Source organism: Candoia aspera, chromosome 4 (assembly GCF_035149785.1).
Source record: "Candoia aspera isolate rCanAsp1 chromosome 4, rCanAsp1.hap2, whole genome shotgun sequence".
In the NCBI taxonomy this organism is placed as follows: Eukaryota; Metazoa; Chordata; class Lepidosauria; order Squamata; family Boidae; genus Candoia; species Candoia aspera.
This window is the reverse complement of record NC_086156.1, coordinates 73,128,562-73,153,162: the sequence shown is the minus strand read 5'-3', so window position 1 is coordinate 73,153,162 and position 24,601 is coordinate 73,128,562. Positions and strand designations below refer to the sequence as shown.

At 39.8% G+C, this 24,601-nt stretch overlaps 2 protein-coding genes across 2 annotated transcripts in view; one reads left to right on the top strand and one right to left on the bottom strand.

Moving 5' to 3' along the window:
• The window catches only part of GFAP (glial fibrillary acidic protein), a 29,497-nt gene extending 10,848 nt beyond the window's left edge, over positions 1-18,649 (top strand). Inside the window, exons 4-8 of the mRNA XM_063300540.1 lie at positions 4,375-4,536; positions 5,263-5,388; positions 6,081-6,301; positions 8,357-8,400; positions 17,005-18,649. Of these exons, the coding sequence (XP_063156610.1) occupies positions 4,375-4,536; positions 5,263-5,388; positions 6,081-6,301; positions 8,357-8,400; positions 17,005-17,051 (600 nt within the window). The 3' untranslated portion in view covers positions 17,052-18,649. The remainder of the gene's footprint in view (positions 1-4,374; positions 4,537-5,262; positions 5,389-6,080; positions 6,302-8,356; positions 8,401-17,004) is intronic.
• Positions 18,650-22,111: 3,462 nt separating this feature from the next.
• FAM187A (family with sequence similarity 187 member A) lies at positions 22,112-23,481 on the bottom strand. The gene has a single exon (XM_063301979.1). It carries the CDS (start codon positions 23,376-23,378, stop codon positions 22,131-22,133), a length of 1,248 nt encoding a protein of 415 aa, XP_063158049.1. The 5' UTR covers positions 23,379-23,481; the 3' UTR covers positions 22,112-22,130.
• Between the last annotated feature and the right edge of the window lie 1,120 nt (positions 23,482-24,601).

Here is a 24,601-nt window from a genome sequence, read left to right as displayed (position 1 = left end):
CAACACTGAAATCAGATTGACTACATCCTTTGCAGCCAAAGGTGGCGGACATCTATACAGTCAGTAAAAACAAGACCTGGAGCTGACTGTAGTTCAGATCACGAACTTCTTCTTGCACAATTTAGGATCAGACTAAAGAGATTAGGGAAGACCCACAGATCAGCTAGATATGAGCTCACTAATATTCCTAAGGAATATGCAGTGGAGGTGAAGAATAGATTTAAGGGACTGGACTTAGTAGATAGGGTCCCGGAAGAACTATGGACAGAAGTTCGCAACATTGTTCAGGAGGCGGCAACAAAATACATCCCAAAGAAAGAGAAAACCAAGAAGGCAAAATGGCTGTCTGCTGAGACACTAGAAGTAGCCCAAGAAAGAAGGAAAGCAAAAGGCAACAGTGATAGGGGGAGATATGCCCAATTAAATGCAAAATTCCAGAGGTTAGCCAGAAGAGATAAGGAATTATTTTTAAACAAGCAATGCATGGAAGTGGAAGAAGACAATAGATTAGGAAGGACAAGAGACCTCTTCCAGAAAATTAGAATCATCGGAGGTAAATTCCAGGCAAAAATGGGTATGCTCAAAAACAAAGATGGCAAGGACCTAACAGAAGAAGAAGAGATCAAGAAAAGGTGGCAAGCATATACAGAAGACCTGTATAGGAAGGATAACAATACCGGGGATAGCTTTGATGGTGTGGTCAGTGAGCTAGAGCCAGACATCCTGAAGAGTGAGGTTGAGTGGGCCTTAAGAAGCATTGCTAATAACAAGGCAGCAGGAGATGACGGCATCCCAGCTGAACTGTTCAAAATCTTGCAAGATGATGCTGTCAAGGTAATGCATGCTATATGCCAGCAAATTTGGAAAACACAAGAATGGCCATCAGACTGGAAAAAATCAACTTATATCCCCATACCAAAAAAGGGAAACACTAAAGAATGTTCAAACTATTGAACAGTGGCACTCATTTCACATGCCAGTAAGGTAATGCTCAAGATCCTGCAAGGTAGACTTCAGCAATTCATGGAGCGAGAATTGCCAGATGTACAAGCTGGGTTTAGAAAAGGCAGAGGAACCCGGGACCAAATTGCCAATATCCTCTGGATAATGGAAAAAGCCAGGGAGTTTCAGAAAAACATCTATTTCTGTTTTATGGACTATTCTAAAGCCTTTGACTGTGTGGACCATAACAAATTGTGGCAAGTTCTTAGCGGTATGGGGATACCAAGTCATCTTGTCTGCCTCCTGAAGAATCCGTATAACGACCAAGTAGCAACAGTAAGAACAGACCACGGAACAACAGACTGGTTTAAGATTGGGAAAGGAGTACGGCAGGGCTGTATACTCTCACCCTACCTATTCAACTTGTACACAGAACACATCATGCGACGTGCTGGGCTTGAGGAATCCAAGGCTGGAGTTAAAATCGCTGGAAGAAACATTAACAATCTCAGATATGCAGATGATGCCGCTTTGATGGCTGAAAGTGAAGAGGAACTGAGTAGCCTTATGATGAAGGTGAAAGAAGAAAGTGCAAAAGCTGGCTTGCAGCTAAACCTCAAAAAAACCAAGATTATGGCAACCAGCTTGATTGATAACTGGCAAATAGAGGGAGAAAATGTAGAAGCGGTGAAAGACTTTGTATTTCTTGGTGCGAAGATTACTGCAGATGCTGACTGCAGTCAGGAAATCAGAAGACGCTTAATCCTTGGGAGAAGAGCAATGGCAAATCTCGATAAAATAGTTAAGAGCAGAGACATCACACTGACAACAAAGGTCCGCATAGTTAAAGCAATGGTGTTCCCCATAGTAACATATGGCTGCGAGAGCTGGACCATAAGGAAGGCTGAGCGAAGGAAGATCGGTGCTTTTGAACTGTGGTGTTGGAGGAAAATTCTGAGAGTGCCTTGGACTGCAAGAAGATCCAACCAGTCCATCCTCCAGGAAATAAAGCCAGACTGCTCACTTGAGGGAATGATATTAAAGGCAAAACTGAAATACTTTGGCCACATAATGAGAAGACAGGACACCCTGGAGAAGATGCTGATGCTAGGGAGAGTGGAAGGCAAAAGGAAGAGGGGCCGACCAAGGGCAAGATGGATGGATGATATTCTAGAGGTGACGGACTCGTCCCTGGGGGAGCTGGGGGTGTTGACGACCGACAGGAAGCTCTGGCGTGGGCTGGTCCATGAAGTCACAAAGAGTTGGAAGCGACTAAATGAATAAACAACAACAGCCCAAAAGGCAACTTGGGCTGATCTTAAGAATGCTAAGCAGGGTAGAACCTGATTAGTTATTGGATGGGAGGGCTCCAGGAAAGCCCGGACCTGAAGGTTATATTATGAAGTTTAAAACAACAACAACAACCCCTTCTGTTCTGTTGCCATGAGCACTGTATGCATATCTCTATGTAGTCATCAGGAGTCAAGACCAACTCAAGAGAAACATTACTCACTTTTTTTTTTAACTTTGTTTAGTCTTTGGCCAAACTTAGCCTACAAGCAACTGCCAATTCATGTTTTTCTGCTTGCTTATGAGCTGTGGCTAATTGGTAGCCTTTAAACCACAAGCATTTATGAAGATTCTGAACTCAAAAAATCATTTTGTCTCTCGGAACAGGAAGCACTGCACTCTGTAGCTCTCAGAAGTGGGGGAGAGTGTTAAGAGACTCACTTCTAGTTCTGAGTCGAAAGCTCCAGTTTGAATGCAGCATGGGGCTGAGTCTGTAGGAGTATAGCCTCACTTATGGAATATACAAGGTGTGACCCAACCCATCCTCCTTAATTTATTTCCCTCCAAAACCTGTTTTTAACTCTGACTGCTTTTATGATGGTTCTTTCAAGCAACCAAGTGGTCTTTCAAACTTAGGATATCATATAACCAGGAGAAAGCTGCTTGAGGAATATACAGGCAAAATCAAGCCACGCCATTTTTATAGGGATTGTGAAATTGTCTAGAAAGGGTTAAAACTAACAGTAACAACAATTATAACACCACCAACACCCCACGGCATGGTCCAACCACAATTAAGATTATCAGTTAAAACAAAAGTAAAAATTACAAGAATGCTATAAAATCAATATGTGTCCTACAATCCCCATTAAATAATACCTGTAGAAATAGTAAATCTATATTAGACAGATTAGGATTGGTTTTGCTGACACAAATTCTTATGAAATCTACTACAGTGCTCTGACTAAAGAGTGAGTAACTTGCAAAGGGGAGAATGGAAGCAGAGAGGGAAGAAATGCTCCAACTTGGTATGCCTGAGAAAATTAGAGTCAAGTAAAGTGTTACATCTTTTCTTTCACAGGATGTTCTGATCTATGTACTTTTGCTGACAAAAATTAGGACTAAATCAGCAACGTGCACACACACACTCACACAGACTCAACTACAGTATTGTTGGTCACACAAGCATGAGTTTTGTAGCAGCTGATTGTTCCTCTGCATTTGTGAGGTGTGTTTCTCATGCTTCTGTAGTGTAGTGATTAAGGTGGGTGACCCAGAAACTTTGGACATTATCTCTCCATTCAGCCTACCTCAATAGAACGGGTGTGAGGATCAAAGTAGGGGAGACCACGCACACCCCACGTATAACACCTTGAGCATTCAGAGGAATGTGGAATATAAATATAATAGATAAGCAAATATGCACACAATGGAAGAGTAGGTGAATTTGGGGAAACTACCACTGACATAGCACTCCATACCTGGAAGAGTTCTCCTGTAAATTCTGCCAAGATTTCATAGTGGAAACTTTTTAAAGATTTCCCTTTGAAAACCGCATAGGCTGTGAATTATTGCATTCAGTCCATTGGGAGGACTTCTTTTTTTGGTGGTGGTTGTTTGAAATAAGATTGGCTGGGTGGTTAGTTAGAGAGAAAAAAGACAGCATTGGTGTTAGAAGCTGGCAATCGGGAATCACATTAGTCAACGATGAATCCCCAAGGTCATAGATCTGCCTGAATTTTCAGTGCTTTGGAAGGAACAACGAGAGGTCACCACATAACTCTCTCTGAGAGACCAATTTCATACAAGCAATTGCAAAGTGGTAAAGTAAAACTGTTCTGAACTGAACCACTTGATATTTGGGGGAGGGGAGAGAGAGAGTGCTGGAAAATCAGGCACCATTGATGGAAACATTCTATGTTTTCTGAGTCTGTAGAGAGCTTGTTACACATGAAAGCATTTCATTATGCCACCATCGCAGTGTACCAAATAAAGGGCACATGCAAGACCCATGTATCTGCTCCATACCACTTGTGTAAATTTGTATGTCTGCATTCTCTAGGGTGACTTCATTCCAGGGAAACTTGGGCCTGCCCCAACACTGATGCTTCTGGCTTAAAAACCTTTCCATCACTTTCTCAGGAACTGCGGGAGCTGCGGGAGTATTTGCAGCAGCAGCAGGTCCACATCGAGATGGACATGACCAAACCTGATCTGACATCTGCCCTGCGTGAGATCCGTATCCAGTATGAGTCCATGGCCACAAACAATATGCATGAGACTGAGGAATGGTACAAGTCAAAGGTATAGCTCCAATACTATGGACAGGAATAAGAAGGACCATCAAAGGGAATGTAGCATAACTAAGGGCTTCTGTTCCAATATCTTCTGGCCAGCATTTCTGATACTGAAGAAGGGGGCCAGGCTAATCAAGATGCAAGACACTGACTGGAGTAGCATGGGCAACAACAACTTTCAATTCAGTGTTAGAAATTCAGGCTATTAATTTTATTTACAAAACATTGTGTGCTGCCTACTTAGGCTCTAGGCAGGTTGTATTTCACTCTTTGCTGCATGAGTGGAAGTCCTTTGAGGGGAAGACGAATCATGTTTACTTTGATCGTAAGAATAAGGACAGGGATATGTGGCTAAAAGCAAATATTCTTTTGTTCTCCTCCAACTATGTATGTTATTGTCATTGCCATCATTATTATGTAAAAAACTGGTTTTTTAAAAAAAAAACCATCTGAGGCCCGGTCAACATAGAGCAGGAGAATATTAACTGTTCTGCATTACCTGCTATGGAAATTGCAAGCCTCTGATTTGCCTCTCCTCTGAGGGGCAGCCCATTTGAATTCAGGTTTGGTGTTTCCATTGGCATGGGAGCCAAAGACTTTCTTAATGGCAGAGATCCAGGCATAGTTGACTGCTCAGCTTCAAGAACTGGGTGATGAAGGATTGGAAAGGCCGGATAATGTTGTTTAAACTTCTGGCTGCAACTTTTGGAAATAACTAACTTGTATCTGACAGTTTGCAGATCTGAGTGATGCCGCAGCACGGAACATTGAGGCACTGCGTCTAGCCAAGCAGGAAGCCAACGAGTACCGCCGGCAGCTGCAGGCCCTCACTTGTGATCTGGAGTCCCTTAAAGGCTCGGTAGGTGGAGCTGATGCGTGGAAATACCGAAATGTCCAAAATATCTGGCTAGCAGGGGGTTGGCTGGTCCCAGCTCATAGTTTCTATGGATAGCAGCAGGAGGGAGTTAATAACTTTCTCCTCAGCCACAACAGATGATGAGATAAAACAGAGAGCATCTCTCCACTGAGTCAGTTGAAATCATCTATTTGCCTCCACCACCACCAAACTGTCTCCATCAGTGGTCATTCTACATGGCTGTAGCAGAGGGTGAGATGGAACCACAAAAGCCCTTCCATCAGCTGAGTTAGTGGTGAAGGCAACAGGCTAGAAACCGGGAGGCCATGAGTTATCATCCCACCTTAGGCACAAAGCCAGCTGGGTGACCTTGGGCCAGTCACTTTCTCTCAGCCCTAGGAAGCAGGCAATAGCAAACCACTTCTGAAAAGCCTTGCTAAGAAAACTGCAGGGACTTGTCCAGGCAGTCTCTGAGAATCGGACATGACTGAACAGTTTATGAATGTAGCTGGAAAGTAAATATGGGTCACTTTCAGGGACCATAGTGTGGTCAACCTTGACCATTCTTGCTAGTGTCACTTAGAGCTCCCTGTGAGCTGCAGCCAGCAGGTGACTCTTTCTCTGTGCTGATTACAGTAGTGGTTGATCACTGCCTTGTTGCCTCATCAATAACCTTTTCATTTTTTTCCTTGCAGAATGAATCTTTGGAGAGGCAACTGAGAGAGTTGGAAGATCGTTATGCTCTTGAGACTACCAACTATCATGACACAGTGATTCGGTTGGAGGAAGACAGTCGGAGCTTAAAAGAGGAGATGGCTCGTCACCTCCAGGAATATCAAGATCTCCTCAATGTCAAACTGGCACTAGATATTGAGATTGCTACTTACCGCAAACTCTTGGAGGGAGAAGAGAGTAGGTAAGATACAGATCCGTTTCTTGTCCTGACACTCTTGCGTAACAGCTTTCCCAGTGAAATTGCTGAGAATCCTGTCAGTGGTCAGCCTTGCCCTATCAGAAAACAGCAGACCTCATCTGTATATTAGCTTTGATCTAGATCAGTATTTCTCAACAAACTGCTGGCTGGGGAATTCTGGGAGTTGAAGTCCACTCATCTTCAAGTTGCCAGGGTTGAGAAACACTGGTCTAGATGTACAGCAGAGTGAGTCTTTAATGTCCTGAGGTATCAGAAGAAATTGTACAATATCACACTGGGGTCATATTTTAAATGTTCTCCTATGTTAAGTTCCTGCAATTCCCTCAGGTAGGCAACTGGCACAAGAAGGAGCTGGCTGAGCTTCTAGGGAAGGATGGGCCTGTACAACATGCAAAAAAGGAATGCTTTGCAGCCTGTCCTTCCTCCATTCTTTTTAAATGGCCCCAGCAGATCACGACATCAGCAAGTTAAAAGAAAGAATTTACAGCCCAGTAAAGAGATCGAGGAAAGCCTTTTCATGCTCTTGAAGCCGGCTGAAGGGAGTGAAAAGCCATCAGAGCCTGGAAAGAGCTGGACATTTTTCCTTAGAGATGGCAGGCTGAAAACCTGAAGAGCCAAAGGAAAACAGCCATCTGGATGAGCTTGCCTGAAACTGCAGCATCCGAAACTATGAAAGGAGGACAACGCCAAAGCCAGGAGGAGGCTAAGTAGGATGGGTAAAGCAGACAGGCCTAGGGAGTATTCCTATGAATTAGCCCCACAGCAGCTAAGACCCACTAAAGCGGCCCAGTGGCAGTGACCCACAAAACAGATCTGGTTGCCAGCTATTGTCCACTCTGTGCTAATTTCCTGGGAGAGGCAGGTGGAAGGCAGCGGGTCACAGGAGGAACAACCCCCATGATTACAGTGACCTCCCATACATCCTTTATTATAAGGGACAGTTCTGCTGTCCTTTAGCTTTATTTAATTTAATTACTTATTTTCTTGCTTTCGCTCTCAAATTTTCCTTTGTAAAGCAAAGATATAAACATAAACAATTTTTTTTAATCCTTATGAATCTTGTTCAGATTTGCCCCTTTTTCAGGTTTGTCCTATACTTTTTCCAAGAAAATAGGGTCACTGTACCCATGATAAAATCTGCATCAGGTCCTGGAGGACCAGATAGGCTCAGGAAGCCTTCAGCCAACCCAAAGGCTAAGTCCTAGTGGATCATAGAAGGACTACAGGGACCCTACTCAGTAGGTGTAAGCAGCATAGCCCTATACCCTTAGAAGGCAACTGGGAGAAGGATTGCACTACCAACTTGTAACCAACCTACCAATTAATTGCCCAGTATATGGGCATTGTCACTTTCCCTGCCTGTTACTGATTCCATTCTAAGTGGAACCTAACCACAACTTCAATCTGTTTTCTGCTTGCAGGTGGGTAGGTGGATAAATGGATGGATGAATGGATAGTCAGATAGATAAGATACTAATCCCCATCTGCAATCTAAAATTATAGTCTATTCTCTCACTTCAGAGTTCTTCTGGTTCATTCTACTTTATGTGGAGATTAGGTCTCCCTCCAAAGCTGGGACAGATGATTAGGAAATACCATGAGAGAGATAAAACGTATGCCTCGGGGTTGTCTTGTTGCTAGTCAGACACTGCAGTTTAATATTTTAAAAAGTGATCCAATACAATCAGGTTTGAAAGAAGACATGTCTTTGTCCCATTGAGCTACCATATAGGTTCAAAATTCTGAATTCACCATGCTAAAACTCTCCATTTAGTTTAGGAGTAAGATGTGTGTGGAAAGCTCCTGTCTGTTAACCTTGGCTCTGAAATATGGTTGTTTTTACTGTTTCATGTCAGTTTGAGCAACAACTTTGTCAGATTCTTGTTTCTTTTACTAGTGCTTCTTTGATCTTATACCTTGTCTAAAACAAAATCTGAAATTAATTGATGAACTGGACAGAGATTGGGGAAGGAGGGAGAAATGAAAAGATTAGTACATAATTCCCAAACCCACATTGTTCCTTGCTTACTTCTGCAGGATTACTATCCCAGTACAGACTTTCTCCAACCTTCAGATCCGAGGTAAGATATTCGTTCTGCCTTGCTAGTCAGCACATACGGTCCCTCCTGCTTGAATCAGTACTATTCTTTTTTTTAAGAACTGAATGCTTCCCTATCTTCTGACCAGTGGGCTGTAGAAAGATGGCTTTGGCACAGCTGGTTATCTTTGGAACAGGAAACTGTGGCAAATTGCCTCTTTATGGAAATAAAATAACTGAATAGGCTTCAACCTCAGAAGGAAATACAGAAGCAGCAGCCAGAATGATGGATACTTTAAAAATGTATATGATTATGATTATGATTATGTTATTATTTCTAATCCTCTCAGTAACCAAAGTTCTTGGATTATAAAGTAATTTGAAACAGTAAAACTCTCAAAACATTAAAAATAATACAGTAAGTACAAGAAGTACCAAAATAAACATACAAACATGTTTATAAATTTGTTTATTTTCTATATACTTATTTCCTGCCTAACTCCAAAAATTTTGAAGAGCTTTCACAAATATTGAGAATTTTATTGGAAATAAAGAAAAAAATATTCCTTGCTTATTGAAACTCTTTCTCGGGCCAATAACTGAATCCAGAGTGTCTTTTCCCTTGCTCCTGCAGCTGTAGGGGAAGTTATATACTCTTATATGGCATCTCTTTTATCTCCTCTTCAAAGATGTGTTCTAGTTCAGTGATACTGGAATGCTGATCATCTCAAAACCTTTTGTTGCGATCCAGCATAGAAACACTGTAGGTCCTGACATTCAGCCAGCTTAGAACAAAGTGGACTGCACTTGATAAATCTCTGCTTCCAACTTCCAACCCAGCCATTTAAAAATTCTGCATCTATGCACCTTAGATAATCAACCCCGTGAAGCACAGAAGCATCGCCCTGTTAAATGCTATACCAGTTCTCTGTTTCGTATATATGTCGTATATGCTTCTTTCTCAGTTACTACATTTTTGTTGTTGCCTAATTTAGGAGAGGCTGTTAAAAATACTCCAAACTAAAAAGTCAAAAGTCTATCTTAGGGCCTTAAATCGTTTTTTTCTGTCTTCTAACACCAAAGATGCCATTATGGATTAGTTATGTCCAGCAACATTACTTATGTTTAGTCTACCTGCAGCACTATCTAGCAAAGTTTCTTCCATGTTTTCATGCTAGGTGTTCAATGAAGCAGCATTACAGAGTGAAAGACATTGCATGTTACATCAGAGTGTTTTTTTTTCCCCATCACCACCCCTAAGAAAGTCCTTCAGCATTTTCTTTGTCATTACTTTTCTTACGGTCTCATATCTCAAAGCTCACTACAGATCACCAGTGCAGTGGCTCCCAAGTCAAAGTTATGCTCAGTGGCAATGACCCAGCTGTTCTTTTCCTCTTTACCAGAAACCAGCCTTGACACCAAGTCAGTCTCTGAGGCTCGCCTGAAGAGGAGCATTGTGGTCAGAACAGTGGAAACTAGAGATGGTGAGGTAGGCGATAGCTACCCATGCATTCAAAGCCTTCTATTTTTGATCATAGAGTTTGTCTTATAAAAAGTTTAATGAAAAATCTAGTTTGACCTTTTGTTTCCAGACATCTGAAGCATCCATGAGCATGTCTATTCAGAATCTCCCTAATTATTTGTATTCCCTTTCACCTCTGATAGCCAAGAAATTCTTAATTTTCAGATTATTAGTCGGTGATGTTTCTCTTTTTCATCTTGTTCTGCCATCAGCAGGTAAATGACTCTATCCCTTTTAGCTTTCAAGCTTCTTTGTAAATTGCCAGTAGATCTTAGTCAATTTAATGTTTATCATCCTAACTTGCTAAATTAGACCTTTAACTAGCCAGCATTAAAGGATTGATACAGCTCAAAACTGATAAGCATAGTACTATATTAAGAGGGGAAAAGGCGTGGAAATTATGTCATAAACAGAACAACAAATCTCTGACTATAGTGCTCAAAAATCTTATACTTTGTCTCTTTGTCAAAAAACTACCACCACCCACAACAACCCACCCCCCGAACTCTCTTTGAAATGATAACAAACATCATTGTGCATTACTGCAGATCAGCAATAAGTCTTACTTTCTTGTGTTAAAATATAGTAATTCTTTTAGACAATTCCCATGTCCTTCTGCATTGGGGTTCCTTTTTAAAAAAAACATGTAACAGTATTCTTTCTGGTTTTCATACTGTTGCTTTCTTGCTGTATCCCCAGTTTACCACAATGGAAATATTAGTAAGATTCCTATCTTACAAGTAGGACTGTGCACAGTAAAAATAAACTTTATTTCTTCTAGAACTAATGTATAGAAATATAGGTGATGGGTATGCGGAGTGGAATTAGAAGAGATGGGAATTCTGTAATGTTATCTCTTTTTTAAAAAATAATTTTATTAAAGATTATAATTGCAATAGTAAAAACTAATAGAAAAAGAAAGAAAGAGAGTAAAAAGTGTAAAGGGAAAGAAAAAAGTAGAGAAGGAAGGAAGGAAGGAAGGAAGGAAGGAATATAGTAAAGAAAAAGAAAAATATATTAAAAAGTGGTAACTTTTTATCTCCTCTTAATTTAAAACCAATGATCTCTTCTTCCCATGTCCCATCTCTTATCTATAAACAAATTTTATTTATTTATTTATTTTCGATCCTGCCTTTATTATTTTTATAAATAACTCAAAGCAGCGAACATACGGTACCTAATACTCCTTCCTCCTCCTATTTTCCCCACAACAATAATTCTGTGAGGTGAGTTGGGCTGAGAGAGAATGACTGGCCCAAGGTCATCCACTAGCTTTCATGCCTAAGGCGGAACTAGAACTCTCAGTTTCCTGGTTTCTAGCCCATTGCCTTAACCAACTAGACCAAACTGGCTCCATAAAAATCCATAAAGCATCATCATTTCAGTTCTGGTGTCAGCAAAAGTCCATTAAGGGTTGCCAGAAATAACAATATATCTATTTTAACCTTGATCAAATAAACCAATTTTATATTCCTTCCTTTTACTTCTAACAGTCTTAATCTTCAATCCATTTAAGTAATGCCATAGCACTTGATTTCTTTTCATTTCTTTTTTTACGCCTTCTCACAAGATTCATCCGAGCTTTAACAAATCTCTTTTGTAAATCCAATATCAAAGAATTATCCAGGTCACACTCTTGGTTTATTATTTGTAATTCCCTTTTGATTTTTAAAGCATCAACTGATTTCTTTTGTATGCCAATGAAACATCTTTTTCCATGTCTTTCTTGTAGCCTGTCATTTGTAGATCCACTTTCAGTGCCAACTCAGTGTCTTGTTAGATAAAACTTGCCTTTTCTTCCAAAACACCTTTTGGACACAGTGTAGCTATAGAAGCGAACATTACTATTGACATTGTTGATATTAACTTCTGATTCCATTTTTCAAAACTATCCTTCAGTATTTCCAATGTTATAATATTTTGAGTCATTCTGTAGCTGTTAATCAGGTTTATGTATTCTTCTCCTTTAATTAAAATCTTTAGTTCCCTCTAGTGTCCAATTTTTAAAAATTATTTATCTCTTTAATGCTGTAGAAAAAATTTAAAGTCAACTTTCTCATGGGAAGGATTCTTTATAATTAATTCCAAAATCTTATTTCAAATTTATCTAGACCTTTAATCCATTTATAATTTTCTAAAATCAAAGTCTTAATTAGCTTTTTGCTGTTTATTTCAAACATTTTTAAGTTCTTAAGCTTGTAGTTAAAATTTTCTTTTATTAAGGATCAAAGGCAGACTCACCTGGTGTTTTCAGACTTGTCATCCAAAGGTTTCTAATAGCTGAAAAGTAGTTAATAAGCAATTTCCAAATGTGATTAGGAAAGGAAGTATGCAAACTTAATGTCCTTTTAAAGGTGCTGACCGCAGTTTGAGCTTCGTGTGAGATGGGTAGTGACGAAATTTGAAGTATAAATAAAATAAAAATTAAGATAGCTATTCCCTTGTCTCCCAGTGCTCAAAACCCACCAGAGACTGCTGTCTTGTTGTCTCCTCATGAGGAGCAACTGTCTAGGCACTTGTGAGCAATTTCCCATCCTCTCTTTGTCCAGAGAGGTTCAAAGAACTGGTCTAGTTCTTCACTGTGGTTGTCAGATCCACTTTTCACGGAGCTGTCTTCAGTCTGTCATTTCTTCCTCTGAAAGTCTGAATTCTGTAATGTTATCAATAGGACGAGGATTTCTATGATCCAAAAATGTTAGAAATATGCAAGCATTCATGACCTTAAAACCATTTAAATATGACCAATTAAACCAAAAATATGACTTTTAAAGCAAAAATATGACTTTACAATTTTTCTGAAATTAGCACCCAATTTTTAAAAATCTGTGCTTACACACACACACACAAATTAAAAGGTTTATTCTTCTTCACGTCCAGTGCAGAAGTGCTAGTATTGAAGGAATCAAATTAACATTTTGAGAGTCAAATGGTCATCCCTGGATTAGTTTTCATTAACAGCAGAATTGCATTGGATGACCATGTGCACCTTGAGGTTATCAAACTCAGAACTCCTTCTGTTGTCCACCAGTATGTTCTTGTATCTGGAGAAACTCCATTCAACATCACAAGAGGTTATAGGAACAAATTTGAAAAATGGAAAATCATCTGGAGAAAATTCTGGCTCGAGGTCTTCAAATTTTGCTTCGAGTCCATTTAGAACGTTACTTATTTTGCAAAGTGTCGAATAACCCAGATTAGATTGCAGTTTATCACTAATTTTTTCAGCCACTTTTACAAGTTAAAATGAACATTTTACAATGTTCAGTGCATCACTAAGTTCCATTCCTACAGTTTCAAGGCGGGTGATTGCTCTTGATAATCCACTGAAGTGAGATCCTATATATGCTAAGTTTCCAGCCAAGGTTTCAGAAAAAGAATCTTGCACAATCTTGATGGAGGAAGATTCACAACAGTTAAATTCTTTAACTATACACTGCAAGGAAGCATAATTTGTGAAATAATACATAGCCGCATCTAGCCAAGTCACCCAACATGTCACGACAAGTTGGGGAAGGAGAGCCAAAGTAGGAGCAATTTCTTTGAACTTTTGTACGTGAAGTGGAGCTTTAATGAACATTTTTTTCCCATTCGAAATTATCTATATCAGGATAGTTGCTTCGAATCTCTTTGGCCACTCTGTGTAAACGATGTGCAAGGCATGTGACATGGATCATTTTTGGATAAAGAAGTTTAAGTCCCTTGGCTGCTTTAGTCATGTATGGAGCAGCATCTGTTACAAAGAGAAGGATATTTCCTCTTTTTATACCATCCAGCCAGAGTAGTTTCATAGAATCGTCAAAGAGCATAGCAATAGTGGAATTGTTTACTTTTTGTGGAGTTTCACATGTTAGAAGAAATATTTCACCAGGCTTGTCACATTTCAGAGTGCCAATAATAACATTGGCTACATATCTTCCATTTACATCACTTGTTTCATCTATTGAAACCCATATCTTATTGTTGTCAACAGCAGATCTTATCTTCCTAGCATATCTTCATAGCAGGCAGAGATGTGATTTTTCCTTACAGTTGATTCATTTGGAATTGGGTGACTGGTGTACTTCTCCAAAAAATGCCTGAGACTACCACTACCTAATTTCCTTAAGGGAATATTTGAAGTAACCATCATTATACAGAGATCCTTACAAAATTCTGACTGGGTATTTGATGAACCTGCAGTTGAAGAAGAAGCTCTCTTGAAAAGGAGACTTTGCCTGTTCTCAGTGAAGGTAAATCTTGCTAAACAAGTCTTGTGTTTTGCGGTGTCACAATGTTGTTGAATATTAAAATGCTTTTGGGCCGATACCTTAACTTCACACAATTTACAAAACGAAATATCACCATTGCTACTGAAAATCTGCTCCCCAAATTCTTGAACAAGACACCATAATTTCACACTCGCTGAACATCTACTTTTAGGCATGTTGAAATCAGATTGCAGCTCTCACGTGATTCCACCACCTTGAACACACACAGACCTGAGTTGGGGAGTAAATGAGAGGAAAAAAAAAAAAAGGCAAATTCTCACTCTTTTTTTCAGGCCTGGTCAGGGGAGAAGCTTCTGCCTGCTGAAGTCATTACACACACACACACACAGCCCTGAGTTGGGGAGCAAGTAAGAAAAAGAAAAAACAGGCAAATTCTCACCTTTTTTTCAGGCCTGGTCAGGGAAGAAGCCTTTGTTCCCACCCCTCTCTCTCTCTCTCACACACACACATACACACCTCCCTGAGTTGGGGAGCGAATAAGAAAAAAAACACACACAGGCAAATTCTCACTTTCTTTGCTAGCTCAAACTTGCTGGCTTATCAGGAGGGTTGCCAATGACCAAAATATGACATTTGTTAGAAAATTAAGCAGAAATATGACATAACACCTTTAAAAAGTCAAAATATGACTTTTCAGGCAAAATAAAAAGCATCTAATTCTCACCAGATTACTCTAAAACATGTTTTAACTTACTTGTAACTTCAGATAAAGGTTCCAGAAAAAATATGACATGTCATAGAAATCCTCGCCCTAGTTATCAAAGTGAGCTTTTTCACTATAGAGAGATGCTCAGCCACTTGGGAAGGAATACTTGATCCTTGATTTACACAACACCATAAAATACGATGAGTAGCAGATGGCAGAGTATGAATCAAGTCTTCTGCCTTACCTCCTAAGTCTGATCATTTTGGATCAGCATGCAGAACCTATTCTACCAGAATCATCATCTTTAGGAGTCCACAGTGGGTTTCATGTATATTACAATTTTTCAATCACCTTATAAGATAAATCAATTTCATTTGAATCTGGTGGCTCACTCAAAAGGAAGACCTCCTATTTTGTAGCTTTGAAGCATTTTCCACAAGGGTCCTGCTGTGTCATTTCCATTCCCCAGTACCTCAAGAGCAGTTTGAAATCCCCGTTTCCATCCACCTCAGCATGCTGAGAACTATGGTACAGCAGCTGAACTGCTGGTGGTGGAGGGAGAAAGTTGATGAGAGGCAGAATAAGGTGAGTGTTTGCTAGTGGAGAATGGACCACCCCTAAGCTCAACAGAGCTGTAATGCTTAGTGAAAAGATTGCCTGTGCTGTGATTCCAGCTGAGGCAGTGAGACTGACTTAGTTCCTCACCGTAACCCAGTTTGTGAGAGTGAACAATTCTGGAGGTGATAAACTGGCATAGAAACCCCATGTGAAGGCTGCCTCAGTGTACCAGCTAAGGTGCTAATTTTATGTACCAATAGAGTTCTACAATTTGAGTAAATTTCAGGAAGTTGCCTTGCCTGAAATATCTCTTAGGCCAAATTAGATATGCCCCCTTCCACACAGAACGTGCTTTGCCTGCCAGCCATAAGCAGCGCTGTCATGCCACTGCATGATGAAATACTTCCCTCTTTAAAATTGCCAATAAACAAAAACAGATCATTGGAGGCTGTGGCAAAGCTGCCCCTCAGAACAGCTAGAAAGCAGAGATGGTGTAATAGCAGCAAGACATCACTGTACCTTTCTTGGGGAGGCGAAACCTGAGGTCCCACAAAACAGCCCACCCAGCAAATCAAGTTAATATTGCAAATCAGCCTTTGCAGTGTTTCTTCTAGAGCAGGAGCTGGCTGGGGAATTCTGTGAGTTGAAGTCCACTATCTTAAACTTGCCACGGTTGAGAAACACTGGTATAGAGGGAAGAATTTGAACCTGAAGCTTATGGAGAGGAGATTTACTGGCTCTTTCAACTAAGGCCAAATTCCCCATTTAAACTGCTTTACAAACTTGTCATTCATCCAACAGGAAAAAACAAGAACTGAGGGAAGAATCTTAATCAAGAAAATGGTGGGGAGTCCTTGCCCACCAAGATTCACATTTACTTTTAAAAAGCCAAACAAATAACAGAGAACCCAACAACAGTGTAAACAGGCTAAGGGAGGATTTCCCCATCTTACTAGCCTTTCTTTTTTGCTAACTGGAGTTGGATAGAATCTCAGGTGCCCTCTTGTGTTTTACAAGGTAGACTACAGTTAGTTAAAATCTTTCTTGGCTGATTTTTTTTTGCATGCAATACCTATCCCCTTGGTATTACATTTTCCATCTCCTACAGGTTTGTATATTACAAACCATTAGCTAAATTAATACATGAAAGTATTTTATTTTTTTATTTAATTTCTATCCCACCTTTATTGTTTTTATAAATAACTCAAGGTGGCAAACATACCTAAGTCTCTTTCCTCCTCCTATTTTCCCCACAACAGCAACCCTATGAGGTGGGTTGGGCTGAGAGAGAGTGACTGGCCCACGGTCACCCAGCCGGCTTTCATGCCTAAGATGGGACTAGAACTCTCAGTCTCCTGGTTTCTAGCCCAGCACCTTAACCACTAGACCAAATTGTCTGTCTTGCATTATTAATTGCAATAACAAGAGCCAAATTAATTGCTTAATTTCTAGTTTCACCTTAGTATTGTGTTAAAAAACTGGGTGAAAACCAATCATATTGTAGCCTCTGTTAATATAGAGTTGGTAGAAAAGTATTTTGATTTTTAAAAAAATGTAAAATGAAGCACATGCCTGGTCAAAATGAACAGAAATATGGCAATTATAGGTTAAACACCAAGTGATGCAACTTTCACATTCTCTCACACTCTATAGGTGATCAAGGAGTCCACCCAGGAACAGAAGGAAGTGGCATGAAGTAAAAACCACGTCTAGGAACAAGGAAGAATGTTTGTAGCTTAGGATGCTAAAAGCTTCGCGTCCTTCCAACCTTCAGTGCCTCAGCACAGAAGCAGTTCTGGACCTGCAGCAACCACTGAGGATAAGAAATATGCAAATTTAATTACCATGCCAGAAAATAACCAAATTACTTGCTAGCTGGTGCTTCAGCTGATTATAATGGCTTTTTGAGTTTACTTTTGTCTTGAGTGCTTCTGTCACAGTGACCTTTAAAGTGTCCCAAATAGCACAGTGTTTACACCTGAATATGCTTTGTCTAAATAATCGTTCTGGGCTGGCTTAACCAGTTTGATGCTTCTCATTAAAACCAACGAATGAATAGGATCCATGTTATTGCTGATTACAGGAAGGTGCTGGGTGCATTTACGTGTGAGAAATATGACCATTGACCTAAAAGGGCTATAATTCAGAAGCAAGCTTCTTTAATGAAAATATATGCCATAGATTGTAAAGCTTAGATGTATTATTTCTTAGTAATGAATTCAGATAGACTTACCTGACTGTGAAAAGGAAATTGATGTTTGAGACACTCCTACCTTGGCTTTTGAGTTAAGGTTAGTCCCATTTTCCGGCAAAACCTCTGTGATTTTAAGAAATGTATAACAGACTGAAATTTAAGAGGCAAAATATCCTACTATGAGTTTACAATTAAAATAATCCATGCTGAAGTTTTAGCTGTGTTACAGATGTTAAAGGCATAGCTTCTTTTCTAGGGAAAATAAGCAAAGATTCCCACCTGGGCTTCCTGTACCCCTGCAAGTAGGGACCATGGTGAGCAGGAGGCAGGTTTTATTTTAAAAAATAATCCATTTGTGGTCCCAATTCTGCTTACTTCCAACAGCATTTATTTTATTTATTTGTTAGAATTACATCTTGCCTTTCTTCCAAGAGTACAAGGCAACTTACAAGGGAATCTCCCTTTTAAAAATTCTCATTTATCAATAAGCAATTAACAGTGTTTTTAGCTATTTACATCCAATAATCTTGTATCTAGTTTTGCCCTCATAGTGGATAGGTTTTGTTCACCTTTGACTGCCATGGAGTTTGGGAGGAATTCCAGTAAAACGTGGCTAGTGACTGAAATTTGTTTCCTTGTATTCCCCTGTAGGATATGTCCCTTCTCTCTATCATCTTGTGTGCTAGTTTACTGGTTGTGATGGATAGTAGTATTCCAAATTAGATAAATGTGTTACGTGTTTCATTTATGTATGGAAATCTGAGCCTATAGAGTGAAAATTTCGAGGTCTCAGACTCTTCCCCCTGAAGCCCTCTGAGTCTACATGTCTTAGCTCAGCCTTTTTCCTTGGTGTAGTGGCTTGGTAGTTACTGCTGCCATCACCAGTCTTCTAGGGGGTCACCTTACCTAGTATCCTCTCTCTAATCCCAGCATGTGAGAGAGAGAGGGTTCCACAACCCTGTGTTGTCTTTCTGGCAAAATAAGAGAGAGAAAAAAATAAGGAAAAAAGTGAAATAATTTTATAGCACTACCTTCTGGCCCTGAAGCACAAAGGCATTCAGGTAAGGGCTAAGCCCTTCCTCCTCTTCCCCTTTGGGAGATAGATCAATCTCACAAGAGAGAAATAAAATCAATTTTTATTTTTTTAAAAAGGGGGAAAGAAAATATAAAAATACCATTTTAGTATCATCACATGCAAAAACCAGTGAAAAGGGAGATAAAAAGATAGTATTGTTCAAATCACAGATCATGACTTAAAAGTATTTCCCACAGGAAAAAAATATAAAGGAAAATATATGGCTATGTGCAGACCACAAGAAGTTGCTTGTCTGCTCCTAATTTGGAGACAACTTTTCTGTAAAGAGGTTCCAAGTTGCATAACACAATTACTGATCTCATAAAGAGAAAATAAATACCCCCCAAAATTAGATTTAAGCTCAAACAGATTAAAATATGATTGTTACAGTATATTGTTAGATATACTACTTTACTAGTTACTGAGATCACCATTTCCCTCTGTCTCAATTGTTCCTGGATTTCCCTCCACTCAGTTAATTATGAAATTGCTGGGGAAATGGAATGAGTTCCATTTCTGTTCTCAGTCTTGCTCCTCCGTTGCTTGCTCCTCTGATCCTTGGAGTTCTGCCTTAATGTTTTTAAAAGAACAAAGCTTTTTCCCCTCCAGCAGGGGTGAAGCTGGAGGGATGTGCCTGTTGTACATGACTGAAAAAGCATCTCTCTTGTAAATCATGATGGGGGTTTAAATCCAAATGCTGGCTGGCAGTAAATATAAGACTGAATTGCCTGCCCATCAGCTCCAATTGATATCCCAGTTTTCTGTTAAGGAGTTAAGATGGTTAGATGACTCTTCCTGTGCTTTCCTCTAAGCAATCTTGTGCTGTAGATTAGGCTGAAAGATACTGACCAAACTGTGGGTTTGAAACTGTATCTCCACATTTGTAATGCAGCATTAAAACTTCACAGAATACTGGTTTCTTATAGCTTTTAGCATCTTCCAAATTGATGACCCTGTGATTTATATTCAGCAAATTGTATGTGTTGTGATCCAAGTAAAAAGGGGATGCAATTGTATTCCTCTGGGGGCTACCAGCCATTTGAGTCTGTGCGGGTGGTGTGCAGTGGATGATAAAGAGGACTGACGGGAATGAGACCAAAAGACAAAGTGGCAGAAGAGAGGGAGATAGAGGAGGAAAGGACAGGTGTTCGGGAAGGGCAGTGTCAAGATGCCTGTAAGATTAGAGGTCTAGGGGAAAGGTTGGAGGAATTTGGCATATGGTTTAACCAAGCCAGTGAAAGTAAATAAAACTTTAAAAATTGGATAGGATTGTTTTCAAATATTGAAGCAATTGCTCTAAATCAGGGTTAGGCAACCTATGGCACTTCAGATGTTACTGAATGACAATTTTCAACTTCCCTGGGAAGTGTGGCGAATGCCTACCCTAGCCCTAAATGACAGCCCACTCCATTTTGAAGGCTCAGGAAGTTACTCTTTATCAAATATTTATTCTCTGGGTAAATATGTGTGGGTAGGAGGATTTCAGTTTTGGGAAGTCAACAGCTTCAGCTTAAAGCAAAACAGAATTTAGCTGCATAGCAGAAAAGATACAAGTAAGCAGGTAGCCGACGTTAGGGGGTTTCTCAGCGTGTGTTGACAAGGCAGGCAGGCAGGCAGGCAGGCAACAAATAAGTCTTTCACATAGCATGCTTATAAGAAGCAGTGAGGCAACTCTCTCTTCTTCAGCAACTAAATGAGAGGAACAGAATTTGAGGGGACGGATTTTCCAAGAGTGACTGGAGTTTTCCACCCCTGTTAAATCAGCCACATGTCCAATCATCATTTCAGGATGTCAGCCTGCTTAATGGGATAACGCATACGTTTAGCGACATAAATTTCTTATATGAGACTTATATGGCTGTGTGCACACTGTCACTTAAACGTTGCCATTATACAAATGCTGCTTATTGCGTTTTTCACTTTTGCCTCCCCGTGTCACATGCACTCAGGCATGCACTACATGACTGTTGTTGTTGTTGCTGTGTTTAGTGGTTCTTTGGGGGAGAAGACTGCATGATGTTTACGCTCAGCCTCTTCCCTTCCTCCAGTGTCCTATGTTTCAATTAGTAGCTGTGACTGTGGAAGAAATGGGATCGCTTTCATTTTTCTTTTAAAAAGGAAAAGTAGGGGAGTCTGAAATGATCAGTGCCTCCAAAGTGCAGAGCGACTCTTGATGGAACTCATTATTTTCCACCACAAAGCAGTGACGCAGAACTTACCTTTCGATTTTCCAGTAAAACTAGCTGTACTAACACCAGTAGTGTGGGTCGTACAGATACGGCTAAGTTATATAATTCATATTTCAAATATTTTCCTTTTTTGGAATCACAGTGCAAAAATACTTCACATGTATAGTTTCATGCTGTGCTTTGTATGCTGGCCTCTCAAACCTGCTTGCATATTTCTATTAATAGATGAACTTCTAAGGATAGTTTTTACAGAAGATTGTATGTAAATGCTTAACAGAAACTAGAAGTATAATGAGGCTGCAGCAATGGCACTATTTAAAATTGCACTCTTGCTTATTATTATCATCTTTCTTTTACAATTAAACATTACATTATAAAATTGCTTCTCCTCCAGTTTCTCACTGCTTATTCTGTTTGTTTGATGTCTTTATATCCTACTCTCCAAAGTATTCTCATAGTGACTTACTGAGGAAACAAGAAAAATATATGATATCGATAGAAACGTGTACATCAAACCAAAATGCAGAAGTTCCTTTTGGGATAAAAGCTGCACAAAATCAGTTGCTTGTTCTTCCTTACAGCAATTAAACTGGATGAGAAATGAATTACCCATCTACCTTCAAATGTCAACAGAGTGATTGCTCTGTGTGTGACTGCTAGAGATTTGCAATATATGTGTATTGTTCAGGTATTTTTGAACCTGTACTAGTACAAAACTTTGACCCACCTTGCCGTAGTAACACCTGGTCAGAATGGCAGCAACTCTCAGGTCTCAGCAAAAAGATTTCCTCTAGCCCACCTGAAATCCTTTCCAAATTTAAGATGCTAATGTCTGCAGGATGAAACTGACACTTTCAGCAGGCAAAGCATTTGCAGTAACATGGTGTTCTTACAGTTTTCCTATCAGTAAGAATGACAGGCAACTCATACTGACAATGCTCAGTTAACTATTTTATCTGGATTTTCACAATACCGATGGCTTGTGATCTGGCTTACCAAATTGGCATATTATTACAACAGTGAATTATACAGTAGAGAGACTTTTGTATTCCCATATTTAATGAAAAACTATTAAACAGTGTCCTTGCCTTCTGTTAACAGTTGCTTACTCCATTGTATATTAGCTCTCACATTTAAGAGAGCTGATTGTCTAAAGGGTTCTGCAGTGATCTTAAACTGAAATACTTAACTGATAAAGAACCAGACAGCTGATCAATTAATTAAATTAGTTATGAGACAAACAGTTGATTGATTAATTATTAAATTAGTACTGAGACAAATCATCGTCACTTACTAGGCCTATGGTAATTTTCTTGAGATGCTATTCTATAGCTGTACACTTAAACACATAGAGACAACAGCAAACAATGTGAATGATGATAAAGAAGATGGTGATGAGCACATAGCTTGTGACAATAGCCTTAAGAGCGTACTGAGTTTCAGGATCATCAAGGCTTCGTCTGTGGCGGCTTTCATACACTACAGATAGCCGGAATCCAGCAACTATTTCTCCTTCTCGCCAGCAGTAATAAATACCTCTGTCATTCATCTGGGTAAAGCGAATGTGGAGGTGATTTCCATGGTCAATGAAGACCCTCATTGTCTTATTAACCCCAGTGAGAAACCTAGTGAGGTACAATCGAGTTGAATCTTTATCCCAGGCAACAGCATGCTCTGGCCTAGCACCGGGGCAGGCAATGATCAATCCTCTGCCAAGGGACTGTCTGTGGAATTGAATAGGGATGTTGGAAACCCAAGGTTTTTCTCCAAGCTTTGAGATGATGTTTGAAATGGGTGCCTTTCCTTCATTTGAGGGTGTCTTCCCCTTACAAGATATCATGCAACTTCGTATAACAACTTCAGGCTTTCTCATCTGAATACCACGAAGAAAATGCTTTGGGACTGACTTTGAGCCACAAGATGCCATCTCTTCTATAGTGGTATGGTACCGCCTGAACAGAGAAGGACTCTTCACATAGCAAAGACCAATTCTCCGTTGCTCACCTCTGGCATCACAGCGGTTACATTTGGTCCAGTCCCAGAAAATGGTGAAGACCGTGAAATTTGCTTCATGGAGGTCATTCTGTGGATGCTGTCCCTCATCTGCAAAGGCAACAGCTATGCCCCTTGAAGGCTGTACATCTATATCATAACCATAGAAGAAATCCCCTTTCTTTGTACCACAAATATAATGCCCTGAATCTTCCACCTGAACTCGGAAGACAATGAGACTGAACATCCTAATGCTGAAACGTCGGAGCATGTCACTGCCCACCTTGACATGGCTTGAGTCTACTATCAAAGTGCCATCAAAGTCTGTCAAGACCTTAGTTTGCTGACTGCCCATGCTTTTTTGAAAGTACCAAACTACAGTAGTTATTTCCTCTGGTTTACAATTACAGGGCAATTCAAAGCTCATATCAGCCAAGTAAGCAGCATTCTCAAACATCAAGAAAGCTGGACAAGGAGTCTTCTTGAACACATCTTCCTTTTCCATAATGGCAAAGGCATGAAGAACATCAGCAGCGCCAAGGACCATAGCTATCCCAGCCCACCCTGCTGATGCCATTGGATGGCTGTCCAAATACACATCACCCAACAGTTTCCATGTCCTATAGGAGAGGCTAATTACAAATTCTGGAGTTTACATTTTAACTATGTACATCAATACAGCAAGTCTTCATTCTAGAATTGCTGGTTTTGTTCCAATTCTTTTGGAGCTGTCATTTTAATAATCTGTATCTGTATGTGCATATTATCCTTTCGTAAGAAACAAAGACTCTAGAATTGCTTCATAAGAAACAAACACTCTAGAATTGCTTCTAGAATGCAAACTGAGCTCTGGCAAAGACAAATCTAAGTCCTTGTAGAACATTATGGCTGATTGTATAAATAAAGCTGCCTCATACTGAGTAGGAGCATTGTTTTTTTGTTTCTGTTTTTCTGAAGTAATCAGAAACCTAGGACCATATGCTTCCTGTTGTTAGAGACCTTCAGACTGCACTGCCATTTCTATAGCATAATTATTGAACCACCTGGCAGCGTGGTTTCCTGTCATTTTAAGGGGAGAAATACTGAAAAACTATTATGTAACTCTTTAAATGGGTTTAACAGTTAAGGAACAAAAGTAATTTTCCCATTTGCACCTACTGTAACTACAGCACCAACATGCCTGGCAATCCGTTTGATTGTTATTTTTCTTTTGCCAAGTCCTCATGACGAACTTTCATCTCATTCCCAGCCTATGAGCCTATGACTGAGACAGTCATAAGGCATCCTTAGTTTTACTACTGTATTGTTAAAGCCCTCTTTCCCACCTTAAACTGACAGCATTCTACAGCAGGTGCATGATGTGCAAAATCTGTTTCACACACACAACAAACACACCCATATGTTGAAGGTGAGTAGTAGATGGGATCAAGGAGGTGCTGATTGGCATTTCAGGCTGATGTGAGCATGCACTTTCCCCTTCAAACCCTATTCAGCCCTGTACTGATCATCTGTCAGAACTGCACAAGTGTTAGACTGCTCAACCACCAATATTAAAGTGCTTTAGCTCTATAACCTTTACTGGTTTAGTGAAACTGGAATGATAGGACCATTACAACAGGTAGGATCACCGTATCATTGCACCTCCCACTGTATATAAGTATCTGCAATATTTAATGTAACATCTGAGTAATTCTTTTTGGAAGACTCAAATAGAGACTCTTTCCCTCCCTCCATATACCACCCCCGTTACTTATGGCTTTTCTACTACAGTATACTCTAGATACAACTTCATAATATATG

What these genes read in the sequence shown, in the direction of transcription:
- FAM187A (XM_063301979.1), bottom strand. Translation starts at nt 23,378, where the DNA reads ATGGCATCAGCAGGGTGGGCTGGGATAGCTATGGTCCTTGGCGCTGCT.